This window comes from Juglans regia, chromosome 9 (assembly GCF_001411555.2).
Source record: "Juglans regia cultivar Chandler chromosome 9, Walnut 2.0, whole genome shotgun sequence".
Classification (NCBI taxonomy): domain Eukaryota; kingdom Viridiplantae; phylum Streptophyta; class Magnoliopsida; order Fagales; family Juglandaceae; genus Juglans; species Juglans regia.
The window spans coordinates 17,113,465-17,127,527 of record NC_049909.1 but is presented as its reverse complement, the minus strand read 5'-3'; the positions used below and the strand labels follow the sequence as shown (position 1 = coordinate 17,127,527).

The 14,063-nt window shown below is 32.6% G+C and overlaps 1 protein-coding gene across 1 annotated transcript; it reads left to right on the top strand.

Annotated features, from left to right (window-relative positions):
- Window positions 1-3,813: 3,813 nt before the first annotated feature.
- LOC108984094 lies at window positions 3,814-12,568 on the top strand. Its single transcript, XM_018955923.2, has 10 exons — window positions 3,814-4,051; window positions 6,249-6,833; window positions 6,922-7,209; window positions 9,252-9,337; window positions 9,508-9,575; window positions 10,128-10,647; window positions 10,760-10,990; window positions 11,078-11,202; window positions 11,314-11,396; window positions 11,842-12,568. Exons 1-10 carry the CDS (start codon window positions 3,977-3,979, stop codon window positions 12,316-12,318), a joined length of 2,538 nt encoding a protein of 845 aa, XP_018811468.1. The 5' UTR covers window positions 3,814-3,976; the 3' UTR covers window positions 12,319-12,568.
- Window positions 12,569-14,063: the final 1,495 nt, after the last annotated feature.

Here is a 14,063-nt window from a genome sequence, read left to right as displayed (position 1 = left end):
TCCCATACTTTTGGTTTTACTGGTTCCGGTCCGGTTCAGTCCGATTTTAATATAGTATTAGTGGATTGTATAGTTAGTATAACTATACTATAATGATATAGTGATATATAGTGGATTATATAGTAATATAGTATTAGTAATTTAATATAACTATTAATACTATAGTGATTTATATAATTATTTATATAAAGTGAATTACTAATAGTATTAGTGTTAGTATTAGTGTGTATATATATTTATATATATATAATAGTATCATATAGTGATATGGTATTTGATTATGTATGCTAGAGATAATATATTAGTTATAATATGTTAGTGTCTAACTTATTTATATATTTGATTATATATGTTAGTAATAATATGATGGGTACATATTCTCTTTATATGAGTGTATATGATCAAATGTAAATATAATATATTTATGAAAAGGAATATATATTATAATTTATTATGCTATAAAATGTATTTATCCTTAATATATATGTAGTTTATATTAATAACATATAATCAAATGTTCATGTTTAAGATTAAACTTTTATGTTATAAAATTAAAACTTTTAATGATAATGTTATATCAAATGTTATATTAAAATTTATAAGATTAATTTTATGTTATATTAAATGTTATATTAATTTTATGTTATTAGATTATTATTATACATGAATAATAGGATTTTAAAATCTAATGTTATATTAATTAGAAATTTAGCATATAATATAAAGTTATTTTACATATGATGATAAAAATTATATATAATATAAAAAATCATATAAAAAATATTTTATATAATAGAAGAAATTTAAATGGCATTGAATAAAGATTTATGGTAGAATAAAAGACTATGTTTTTTGAAGAGAAATGTCATTATTCATTCATCAATAGAAACTTACATCCATAACCGATTACATGCGGGGATATCCCATATCAACCATTTGGAGCTCCACCAGTACACTACTGGCTGGATTGATCTGGATTTCACTGCTGCTGATACTCTCTACAGACAAACATCTAATATACAACACTCTGCCTAAAAAGAGACTCAACCTCATCTTTCATAGAGAGTGAGGACTCAACCTCTACGGACAAACTGTCCAAGAGACAAATTAATTTTTTTTTTAATATTTACTATACAATAAGGAAAACAAGAACAAAAAAGGATAAATCACAATTTGGATCAACTCCGATAGACTTTGACGGTGCGAAGGCAACGAACTTGTCTTTTTCAGCCACAAAAGTTAGATCTGAAAAATCTGGTAGTGGCGATTATGGTGATTTGACGTGTGATGACCACACACGGTCATTTTAATAAAACCGCCACTATCCTCCGAAAGATTTGCTGGCTATGAGTCTTTTTGTGCTGAGTGTCTCTCGAGATGACAAAACTCAAATCTAAAGTTTTTTTAAAGTGAAAAGAGGATTCTTGAAGAGAAAGATAGCTCAATTAACTAGTAAAGTGTTTACTGTCGAATAAAAGACTATGTTAGTATGATATTTTCATTTTTTTTTTCTTCAAAAGAGAAGAATTCAATGATTATATGTAATGGCGCATCAATATATTATAATAAATGTATGATTTTTTGTATTTCTCACGTTAGTTAAAATATTTCACGAATGAATTTGATCCTCTAATAGTTTGGGTCTTCAGAATATTTTACTATTATTTATTATTTTATATTTATTTTTTATTACTATTCAATATCCATATCATTATTTTTTTACTACTTTTCACATAATACTTAAAAATACCTCACTATCTAATGCAACCTAAACCTAATAAAATAATAATAATAATAATAATAATAATAATAATAATAGTCAAATTATATTTGCAAGTTTACTGTTAAAATGTACGAGTGTACCTGTCAGGTATCCAAGAATATTTTTATAGATTTTTTTTTTTTATAATTTTAAAAGTCATGTCGTGTTAATTATATAGAAGAAATGTCTTTCATATTCATTTCATATTCATTGTAGTAATGATGAAAATACTTACCAAAGAAATTTGGAAAGGTTGAATGAGGCATTTATTCCATCTCATTTTTTCATATCCTTTGATTCAAAATCCCATTTTATTTTATGGAAATAAAATCAAAGTCCACATTACCAAACCCATTTAAAGTTTGATAAATCAATGTGCCAATGGTTGATATAGAAAATCATTATGAGGAATTAAGGATTAAATGACACTCTCATAACACATCTGGATACAACTTTTTCTTGCCTGTTCGACTCCATTAAACATAAACTTCACAATTTCTGAAGAAACGGAATCCTCGAGCCTCATGACCTTCATGGGATTTTTTTTTTTTTAAAAAAAAAAAATAGTCTATTGGACTTACCATAAATTTTGAAAAAAATATGATTTCATTTTATTAATATATCTTTATAAATATTTTTTTCAATAAATATTTTTTAGTTTCTATAATTAGAGACAGATGGATACAACAAAAAAATATTTTAATTATAAAAAGATTTTATAAATATAAACGCATATGAACTATAATTAGAGACAGATAGATAAAAAAGTTGATGCACATGTTACCTCAAATTTCCCTCATTTAGGAAACACTTTGTCATCCCATGAAATGCCCCAAGCCCTCGCAAAAACAAGTGTTCTTCAAGCTGCCACGTTTTAGTGACTATTTTAATGTCCAAAATCCAAAAACAATAATCAATAAATAAACAAGAAAATGGACGAGACATTCCATGCACATCTTTTTCGTGGGAGTGCTAACACATCTTTTCCTTTTGTTTTTGTTTAAAGTTATAAATTTTGTCCATATTCTAAAATGAAAACAAAATAGTTCTATAAATTAAGTTGTGTAATATTTTAAAATATAAATATTTAATGTAATACGAGAGATACACAAAAATAATAATAAATATTGGAAGTAATTTCTCACTTTATACTTCGAAAAATTGGATAATTTTTAAAAAAATTATAATTCAATATGCGCACGTGATACCAACCTTATTTAATCTTATATTATTATTAGAGTAATTCTACATACAACCGTGAAGTGCGTAACCGCCGCGTAATCGCTTTGAAAAAGAGTGGGGTCTATTATTAAAAAATTAATTTTTTTCATGTGGGTCCCATGTTTTATTCATTTTTTTCAAAGCGATTACGCAATTCACGGTTGTAAGTATATTTTCTCTTATTATTATTATATCTAGCATGATTTTTTTTAAAGAAAAATGATATTAAAATATTAAATAAATTTTACATACTGTTTTTTAAAAAATAATGAATAAATCTAAAATTACACTCTATAAAACTTTATCCAGCATGCATTTTGATATTCAAAAATAAATATTTAGCTATCAAAAATTTCAAAATAGAGTGAAATATGGTCCAACACGTCACGTACCTTGACTGCCGTTGATGTTGCAAAAGACCAGCTGCTTTATAATCACCGTTCTTGGCCACGACACCTGGAGACTGTGCATGCAAGTTTCCGACGTGGTACTGTTCTACTGGTTCAAATTCGTTGACTTTGACACCAATTTTTTTTTTCACATATCCGCCATCGGATTAACCATTTGAAAGCACATCGGTCATCGGACGGCCCAGAGCACGTAAAAACAGTTACGTTAGAGCAACATACATACATTTCTTAGTAGAAAAGAAACACAGAATTCCGACGTCACAGAGAAAATCTTTATCTGCTCTCCAAAGGAAGCAACCCAAAAGAATAATAATTTAATTAATTAAAACAAATAAAGAGCACTGCAAATTGTTAATAAATATGGAGTGTCTGTATATAAATACACACGCACACGAAAAAGAGAGGAGAACGTAGACGGGCTTTTTCATTTCACAGCTCAGTTTTTGCGTGCTCTGAGGGGTGTTGACAACGGACGTTTATAAAGAGCGGTTCCTGTGCTCCATTCTTTCTAGTTTGTCTCTGTGTGTGTGTGTCTTCATTTATTGTTTTTCAAGTTCATGGTGGGCTGGTGTTCTCGGAGAACATGAGGAAGGTCAAGTATAGGACTTTGAGAGAGCTGTATAATGCTACTGAGGAGAAGGTTGTGGAGCCAACAAAGGCATGTGATTGCGCCGATTCTTTCTGTGTTTCTTCGTCTTTTTTTTTTTTGTTGGGGGGGTCTATGGGTAATCTTTGAGTTAAATGGGTATAAACCAGACGTCCTAGTTTCGAATCTCTGCATTTATAATCTTGAGCCACATAAATTTCTCTTTATATTATTTGAGATGGAGTCGTGGGAAACTCTTTTTTGAGCATGTGGACCTCAGAATTAGCCTGAACTTGTCCCTGACACTCGGTGCCAATAAGAAAAAGTGGTTTTTTTGGCTGGTCTTCATCCTTTGGATTCCCAGTACTTGTGTTTGGGTACAAGTTGCTGTTTGATTGGGACGACCATTTGGCGTAAATTTTATGTTTTAATTTTGGTTTATGATTCTATTGGGCTTGTGGGTGTCTTTGATGTAAAGAGAGAAGGTTTTCTCTTTACCTTTTTTTCCCGTCACGAAATTTTAGTGAAGAACTTTGTAACTTCACTGTTTGCAGTTGATACGGCTGGTTAATTGTGCTCAATTTACAGTTCTGTGATGGTTTTGTGTAGTGGTACGATTTATTACCGGTCTTCTTCAATAATATCTGTTGATCAATTATCAGTTGCTGTTTATCTTAAAATCATCTTAACAATTGTGTTGCTTTGGTTTTTGATATACGACAAGCTTGCCTGAACAAATTCATCGAGGTAGGAATCCCGATGTCAAAAACTTTATAGTTATGCATTTGATCGCACAGAAATTTATTTAAACCCCTGAATGTCAAAAACTTTGATTACATGATGTTGTCGCTTTTTAGTTGTGGCAATGTGATCACTATACCTAGAAAAAAACGTAATGACCATTCCGTTTCAATAAGAGTATTCGTATTGGAACAAAATTTAACATTAGGGCTCGTTTGGATAGTAAGATGAAATGATTTTAGATGAGTTGAATAAAATATTATTAGAATATTATTTTTTAATATTATTATTATTTTAAGATTTGAAAAAGTTGAATTGTTTATTATATTTTGTGTGAGAATTTTGAAAAGTTGTAATGATGAAATGAGATGAGATGGTTTCTGTATCCAAACGACATACTTTTTTGATCACACCATTACAGAAAGCTGATTTCCACGTTGGAGGGCATTTGGATGGATTGGACTGTGTTGTTCAACATGTGGAATCGTTTTATTTTTACACAGTGATTTATATTGTCCTTATTTTGTCATCTATTTCTTAATAAAAGCATGTTGGTTGAAATTTTAATCAATGGGACTTCGGATTGTTATAATAGAGTTAAAAGCGTTAGTTTAAGAAAAGCTAAATGAGATTTAGGGCTCTTGAGCGTAATTTTTTCTTAGTATTTTCAATTGGTTTTATTGTAACTCATAGTTACTGCTTATAAAAAAACTGTAACTCATAGTTTCTGACCTTACTGGTTGTGGATAGTTTTTTTTTTTTTTTTTTTCCAGTGAGAGTGGCATATATCAGATGAATAATGCTACTCATTGTCCCATAATTTATCCTTTTATCATCCCGTTATGTGGTATTAAATTATTGTAAAACTCTTTGTTATGTTTCACTTGTCAAGCAATCATTTAATGCCACGCCATGGGATATTGAGAGGATGATGATTAAAATGATGATAAATATCATTTTTCATATCAGTTGAGTGTAGATTTTATTTCTGCTTCCCTTCCCCGCAACCCAAGTTTGACTTCGCTGCATGCACTCTTTACGCAAACGAACTTCCCAATTACAGTAAGTGGTGGAAGTAGAAGGATTGTTGGTTTTAGCATGGCATTTATTCCCTTTTAGCAGAATTAGTGGTAGTTTATTGTTCAGCAACTAATTTTGTCTTTCAACCTATACATGGTTTAAGTGAATAATAGCACATAATTAAGCTTACATATCTCTTTTCCTAGATGGTTAATTTGATCCATTCATGTTTCTCATTTTATATCTTAAATAATCTACCTATATGTTTATTCTTCCGCATTTTGTCGCTTAATATTACTGTTTTCGCTCTCTTCCATTTATTAGACTACCGAGATGTAATCATATTTGTCGTTTCCAAAGTTGCCAAATCTGGCACGATGCATCTGTGTTGTATAACCTTTGTGCACTTATAAATGCAACATTATCAGTAATCTTGTCCAGTTAATCTTTTATTAATTTCGCTCTATTTTATTATTGTTGTTATAATAATAATCATACTTTTCTATAGGATTTACTGCAGGGATCATTGCGCACCGACCAATTTGATACGCATTTCACAAGCAGTACATTCCAAATGGGAGAAGAATCCAGGACAGGCAATTTCTCAAGCAATTTGTTTGGAAAGGCCGAAGAATGCCGTACATGCAATGCGTCTACCACCCCATGCTTATCACGAATGCATCTTGAACAAGTGTTATCACCAATAAAGGCTGATGTGTTTTCAGATGAAACCTGTAATGGGAGGGCAGCTTGTGGGAGCTCTCCTAGTGATGCTGATCTGTTATCTCCTTCATCGAACAGTGGATGCAACGGAAAAAAGCTCACAAGCAGTGAGATCAGTAATGTTTTTGGCTCATATTGGCCTCATGATTTGTTCTCTAAAGATATAGGACTCAAAGCTACTTCAAGATCCACCAATGTTTCAGAAAAAATCGATATGCTTTTAAAAGCAAACACCTGCCCTACTTACAAGGGAAAACATGGTTTTCAAAGAGAGAAAATAATTAATCCTCGAATCTACACAAATAAGCTTCAGAAACAGAAAGAAATTTCTTCGTTAAGAGATTTCTATGCCGCTGCGAGCTTGATTAAGGTGTGTAATTTAGTTTATCCATCAAGGGTAATTTTTATATGATGAACGTCCCTGGGGTTTGAAATTTAATATCTGCACTAATTTGCAGGGAGAGCTTTCTGACCACCCTGAGGAACATGTGAAATCATCATTAAAAGAAGTTGCAACCTTCAGGATTAGCGGTCAGATGCAAGATGTGGATAACCATGCTGAATCTATGATAGATGGTTCTGCAATGAATGATAGAAATCCAGCGGTTAAAGTTGTGTTATGTTCAGATCTAAAGGATCATGTTGAGAAGTCTAGTGCAGTGGCTGAGGAGCCCAATATTCAGGAACCTCCTTTGCAATCCCAGCTTGTTGACTATAATGATAATTCACTTACATTCCAGGATGAAGTATGTGATATTTCTTTCTTGGTATATTTTACCGTCATGCACTGCTCTGGCTTTGAGCAGACTGCATTTGTCTTACCTTATAGAAATCTCATGAATTTAATAGGGTTCTCTAATGAAATGAAAGCGGTTAATTGCTCAAAGCGAGCAAAAGACTAGTTTTCTTGAACCTCCAAACAGTATCTTTTGCTTTCACTTTTAGTAAGGTTACAACTTTTGATGTTGTACCTTTCAGTTAGTTATGATTTCAAGGCATTAACAATATTCCCCCCTCCTTGCCAACACCAATTAAAAACCAATGAAAAAAATGAGAATTTTTGGAATGCCTATTCAGTGGATTTTTCAAAATTGTCTAGGTGGTGCTTTGCCACAAATTATTTGAGCACCTATAAAGAGATTTTTTTTTTTTTCCAATTCAAATATATTATTTAATGAGGAGGGAATAAGGTTTTTTTAGATAGCAACACTTGAATGGAAAATAAGCACTTTCCATACTGTCTTATTTTCTAATTGCTCTCTGAAAGTCAGTAGCTTCTAATTTATGCCATCAATATTTTTTAAGAAGGTAGTGCTTTAGGATTATCAGATATGGTTATAAGCATCCGTTATATGATATTTAGGATTATCCATTATAAGCATCCGTTAGATATAGACCTAGGGTGTGCAAGCTCCGCACAAGCCCTTAAAAAGTGGGACCCACCATGAAAAAGTGGATTTTTTCATATGGGTCCCACTTTTTTTTATTCAAAGGGCTTACGTGGAGCTTTCACACCCTAGGCCTGTACAAATCATTTTCATGATGTTTATTAGCTATTGACATTTGTGTTGGTCATCATAGAAACTTTTTTATGATATGCTATCTGTTAGATCAGTTTCTGATTGGATGGCTAGCTTAGGAACAATAATAACGTTTAATATTTATGTCCTGGCACATACTAATGTCAAGGCACTGCCTTGAAAGATATACTTGAAAATATTCTGGATTAGATGCTGCTTGCTCAGCACTTTAGGAAGACATCCATTTGCATACTTAGGCAGAAATATTAATTGACATAACCGGAATGTGGTTTGATTCTAGTGTCTGATTCTTGATTAGTTTTTTCAATGATTTCGAAGGTATGAAAGATGACTCCTGTAGAATTTATGGAATGTGAGTTTAACAGCATTAAAAAAAAAATGTGTGCATGGTGAGTTGGTTGGTCTAGTGACTCTAGTCCTCAAATAATGAAAGAAGAAAGGGGTTAAAGAAAGAAATAAAATCATATTGTAGAAATCTAATTCGAGCCTTTAAATAACTTAGATTGCTATCAATCAAATAATATCTTGGTTATTTTGGTGCCACATTCCTTTAATTGGCTATGTATTCAAGATCATTTTCATGCCATTATGCAAATTTGTATTCACTGTTCCAGTCAGTATCCAACTTTAGATATATCTATTTTTGTTTCTAGACTATTTACTGAAGCCTTTGATCCAAAACAGGTTGTCTTTTATGGGCATTCTTTTTTCCCCATTCAATTTTATATAGAGCAATGGCCTCCTGTCGATTTTGACAATCATACCTCTTTTAACCAGTTGACAGACATTCCTTCTCTTTGTCATTGTATTCTGAATTCCATTGTCGCTACCCACCTATGTACTGTTAAAATGAATTTATGGTACATATTGATTTGATGCCGATGAACTTACTGGACATATTCAACTTGTTGGTATTGCACCAAAACTTGTTTATTCTGAAAATTTTAAAAACTTAAGAAAATGATATAAACCATGATGCACAAAAATATAACTTCTGGTACTTCTTTAAAACAAAGGTTAAAGTTTTAAAATAGTTTAATTTGCTTTCTAAACAAGCCAAGGTACAATTTTATTTCAAGTTACACAGCACGGGCACATGCTATGTTTTGGTTATCATCTAAATCTATATGTTTTTGTTCTGCTTAATTTTTATCAGTTTTTTGCTTCCTTCGTAGATGTAGTACCTCTATTGTAAATCCACTTAGTTTGTCTCTATAATGACATTGACTTTCTATTTTGAACAACAGGTTAAAGTTTGTGATATCTGTGGGGATACCGGACGGGAAGAGTTGCTTGCTATTTGTAGCAAATGCAGTGATGGGGCAGAACACATGTAAATGACCAATTTTCTGGATCTTTGAGCCTCTGTTTGTATCTCCCCCCCTTCTTATGTGTGTGTGCGTGGGTGGAAATTTTGAAATAAACTACACCCAAGTGCTGCATCCTTTTCTTCCCTTTTCCTGGAAGGTGAAAAATTGACATTTTGTTTTCCATAAAAAACAGCTATTGTATGCATGTTATGCTGGACAAAGTTCCTGAACCCGGTTGGAAATGTGAAGAATGCATGCTTGGTAAGCAAATGGATGACCCAAATCATGATAAAATTGTGCATGTCTCTAGAAATGCTAGTGCTTTCAGATTTAATAGGGATGTAAAATTGAACCTAGAGGGTTCAGGTGTTGAGGAAGTGCTAAGACAGAAAGCAAACTCTTCTCTTTTATCTGCTAAGAAACCTGCTAGAAATTTAGAAGCTGCGCTGGTGAAAAAAAGGACTCTTGAAACAAGCATTAAATCATCTAGGACATCAAGAACCTTCTGTAGATCTCTACTTCATGGGAAGTCTTCATTCAAGAATTCATATAAGACAAAAATTAAGCCAGCCCATCAAATTCCATCTCTAGATGATCAGTCTACTAATTATATTGCTGAAGATGAATGCTTACCAGCAATTTCAGGTCATAGACCATCTAAAGTGCAACCACAAACTCAGTTGCAGAAGGGTGAATATTTATTTCATAGTTTTAAGGCGTATGGTTTCTAATAATGTTTTCTTTGAGTTGTAGTATATTAAATCTCAGATTTGGCCATTCCTTTTTAAGAGTTAAAATCACCTTACTTTGCAGACTCGAAACTGAAAAGCCAACCTTCAAAAGACGTTGACCAAAAGCGGAAACTGGTATGCAATACTGCTTCTAAGGGCCAGAGAAGGGAAGGAGTTTCCACAAAAATGTGTAATCCTATATCTTCTGAAAATGATATCATCCACAGTTCAAATGCTCCCTATGCTATGGTTAAAAGGCTATCTCCTAGCTATTCTCATGCCGAGAATTTGAAGAGATCAGGCCATACAACGGAATGCAAGTCAACACAAGGGAAGCATGCATCTGAGTTGAATCCTACAGTTAGTTCACTGGTAGCTGATTCTGGCATCTCATCATTGAGTGTAAAAGAAATTGCATCTCGTAGTGAAAATTTCTCATCCGGATCCAACTATCATGACCTCGAGGCCATCCAGGGTCATGAACAATCATATAACTCATTGAACCCATTCAGTCATCTGGCTCAGCAAGGTTTAATATATTCAGTTGGTCGTGATAATGTGAGCCAGCTTCCTATTGTTCCACAGCTTCATTGCATATGGCAGTATGGTCTTTTGCTCTTCTCTGAAAGTTCATTTCTTATTATATTTGAACTAAAGCCACTTATGTGCCTTGCTAAGAACGTCTCATGGACGAATTTCTGACATTTTGTGCAGAGGCGGATTTCAAATATGTAGAAATGGAAAACTTCCAAATTCTTGTAGCGGGGTCCAAGCACACTTATCAACTCGTGCTTCGCCTGAAGTGTTTGACGTAGTTCTCAAGCTGCCTCAAAAAGTTATATTGGAGGAAGTACCTCGCCTGAGCACTTGGATAACTCAGTTCTCTGAAAATCTTGCCACAGAAGATAATATTGCGCTCTACTTTTTTGCAAAAGACCCTGTGAGGTAATTTTAAGGCATCTTTGTTTGAATCAAACAAAGATACTCTCTTTTGTTGACAATCAATTCCCATTTCTGTGTTCTTTTATGCAGCTATGAAAGAAACTACAAGAGCCTGCTAGAATGCATGATTAACAATGACTTGGCCCTCAAAGGAAATTTGGACGGAGTTGAACTATTAATTTTCTCATCTAATTTTCTCCCTGAAAAGTCTCGGTGTAAGTATTATTGACCTTATCTTTCTTCCATTTTAGTGCAAAAACTTTACTTTAGAGATCGAATTACACAATTTCATTTACCTCTTGGAATTAAATTATTTGCCTTGGCAGGCTGGAATAAATTATATTTTTTGTGGGGTGTATTTCGAGGAAGAAGTGTATGCCGCTCACGAGATCTGCAGAGTTCCCAGAGGGTACTGATAGATGTCCTGCAGTAATTTCCAATTTTCCATATTAAATTGAAATATAACTATTCAAATTCTTCATCTGCTCTGTGACTGCGTATGCTAATCCAGTCTGCGTTTGATATTCATAGAATATATATGGGGCTTGTAATGTATGTAGGATAGTAGTTTGTAATGCCACGTGTGAAATTTTTCCTTTGTTGGTTGGAATACATATGATTCTTCTTTCATTTATTTGGTAATTAATTTATATCTTGATTTGGTATATAGGTCCCTACATTTCCTTGCCATAATGTTAGTTGCTTTGATTAAAGAGCAATAGGTTCCTTAACTGTCAAATTAGTGCTGATATATAATTTTTTTCCTTCCGGTTTCTTACTAATAGAGCAACATCTCATTATCATCGGGTATCAGTGATTCAGTATTAGTGATAATGTAGTTCTTCCTTATGCAGATACAAGAAAGAGACACTAAGAAGCAGGAAACGGATCTCAAATCTTATTTCCAAGAGAGGGGAGAACATAATGTTGATCAAGAACGTGAATGTAAGAGGATCAAGAGTTGTTACAGCATGCCTAGTGGTGAAAGACTTCCACCTGTTACAAATGGCTATGTTCCTACCTTTTCCATTGAGAATCTCAAATGGGGTGGAGTCAATGACATGTCTGCATCTTCAGCAGAGAGCCAAATACCGCCAACTGATGGGGAGGATCAGTTGGAACCCGGGGTTCTAGATCTTGAGCTTCGTTTGGGAGCCAAAAACAAGTCAAAGAAACAGGTAGCCACGCCTTCCTTTGTTGGTATAATGGGCAATAAAACTGACGAAGACAAGCATTCTGAGCTACTGACAAACAACACCACTAAAGTCTATGATGAAGTCTCTACATCACTCTCTCTCTCTTTACCTTTCTCCGGCAAGGAACAAGTGTGAGAGCTTGGAGAAAAACCAAAGCAGTTGTTAGCTGAGAGGCATGCATGAAAACTTGGCTGTCCCCTTTTTGGTGGTTTATTAAACTTCTAGATTTAGAACGAGGAACTTTGAAAAATTATCAACCAGGGGTCGTTTGCTTCGTTGCCAGGATCATTAATGACCCTATTTTGTTTTAATAGACGCCAATTTTCCATCCTTTTAGACTTTAATAGAGTTTTAAGAGCCATGCATCACATCTATAGTTTCTTAATTTCATTGTTTTCGTTTTTCTGGTTACATCATCTTTCTCTTTAAATTTTCTAGGAAAAGGGAAACTGGGAAAGTAGTAAAGAATAACAGAGAATTCTTCATCAGAGTTCCATAAACAAAGATACATAACAGGGAGCTCTGGTACAGATTCAAACTAAATTAAATAAAAAAATCATTTTCGTTTAAGAAAATTCTAAACTATTGCATCAATTTCTTCTTCTGAGGCATGCTTCTAGTGGGTAAAAGTAAGTATTTGCGGCAAGTTATGAGCTGCTGTGAAAAAAGTGGCCGCGAAAAGGTCAAATATGTTGTAGTGACTATCTTTAACGTTTAAGAAGGGGGCAATGCTTGGGGGATCCCGTTGATGTCCTGCTCAGTTTTTTTACACAGTGATTAAGAAAATATTATTTAATAATATTGTAAATTTTTTATTTTTTAAAAAAAATATTTAGAAGTGTTAAAAAAATGACGTGAAAAAAAAAAATATTTTAATTTTTTTTTTCACATCATTTTTTAAATATTTTTTTAAAAAATAAAAAATTCATAATATTATTAAATAATATTTTCTTAATCACCACATATAAAAAAAAAAAAAAAAAAAAAAAAAAAGGAAGCGGGACATCAACGAGATCCCCTAGCGGAACCGCTATCATTTTCTTTAAGAAAGTATTTGGAGGACTTGATATATACGTTTCTACAAGGTAATGGGTAAGCACAATGGGGGTATACAAAGAGATATGAAATCAACACTTGATCTAAAAGTTTAAGTTTATGAAAATAAATAGATTTAATTATTTATATTTATTTCAACACTCTCCCTAAATGAATATGTCCAACACGTAAGATATTTAATTAAATTAGGTAAAGGATACAGTTAGGTTCGAAGTCAGAACGTCTGCTTTGATATCATAATTACCACTTATCTCTAAAATTTAAGTCTATGAAAATGGATAAATTTGATTGTTGATATTTATCTTGACAAGAAAGTCATTATATTCAAACATTGTCGTCCATAGTCTGTGAAAATATATATACGCCTCTTACATCTCTATAGGAAAAGCCTTCTTGCAAGCGAGTTCGCGCACTAAATTGAGCATCGATGCTGACATATAAGACATCCGTTTAATAAAACGGTACGAATTGAAGACATAAATAATTTTCGAAAGACAGATAACCTTCTCCTCTTAAAATTTTTATTCTTTTATTTTTCTTTTTAATAAAAAAACTCATATCAGCATCGATACGTGATTTGGTATGCCAAATCGCTTGTATATAGTAAGGCTCATCTCTATATACTACAAATTAGTATAATTAACTGACAAAAAAAGGCTTTAGTCCTCTGAACTTTAATCCACGTATTTTAATGTATCATTAGTAAAAATCTGATCATTGAAATTGTATTAAATCGTTCGTCGCAATTTTAAAGGAAGGTATTAACTAATGTTAAATATAAATTATTACGTGAAAAAGATATCTATACAATTATATCTCACTTT

Excerpts from the sequence above, each read along its gene's own strand:
- LOC108984094 (XM_018955923.2), top strand. The coding sequence starts at position 3,977 with ATGAGGAAGGTCAAGTATAGGACTTTGAGAGAGCTGTATAATGCTACT. Across the intron at positions 9,338-9,507 it reads AGTGATGGGGCAGAACACAT|CTATTGTATGCATGTTATGC; the intron begins GTAAATGACCAA and ends CATAAAAAACAG. Across the intron at positions 10,648-10,759 it reads CAGCTTCATTGCATATGGCA|AGGCGGATTTCAAATATGTA; the intron begins GTATGGTCTTTT and ends CATTTTGTGCAG.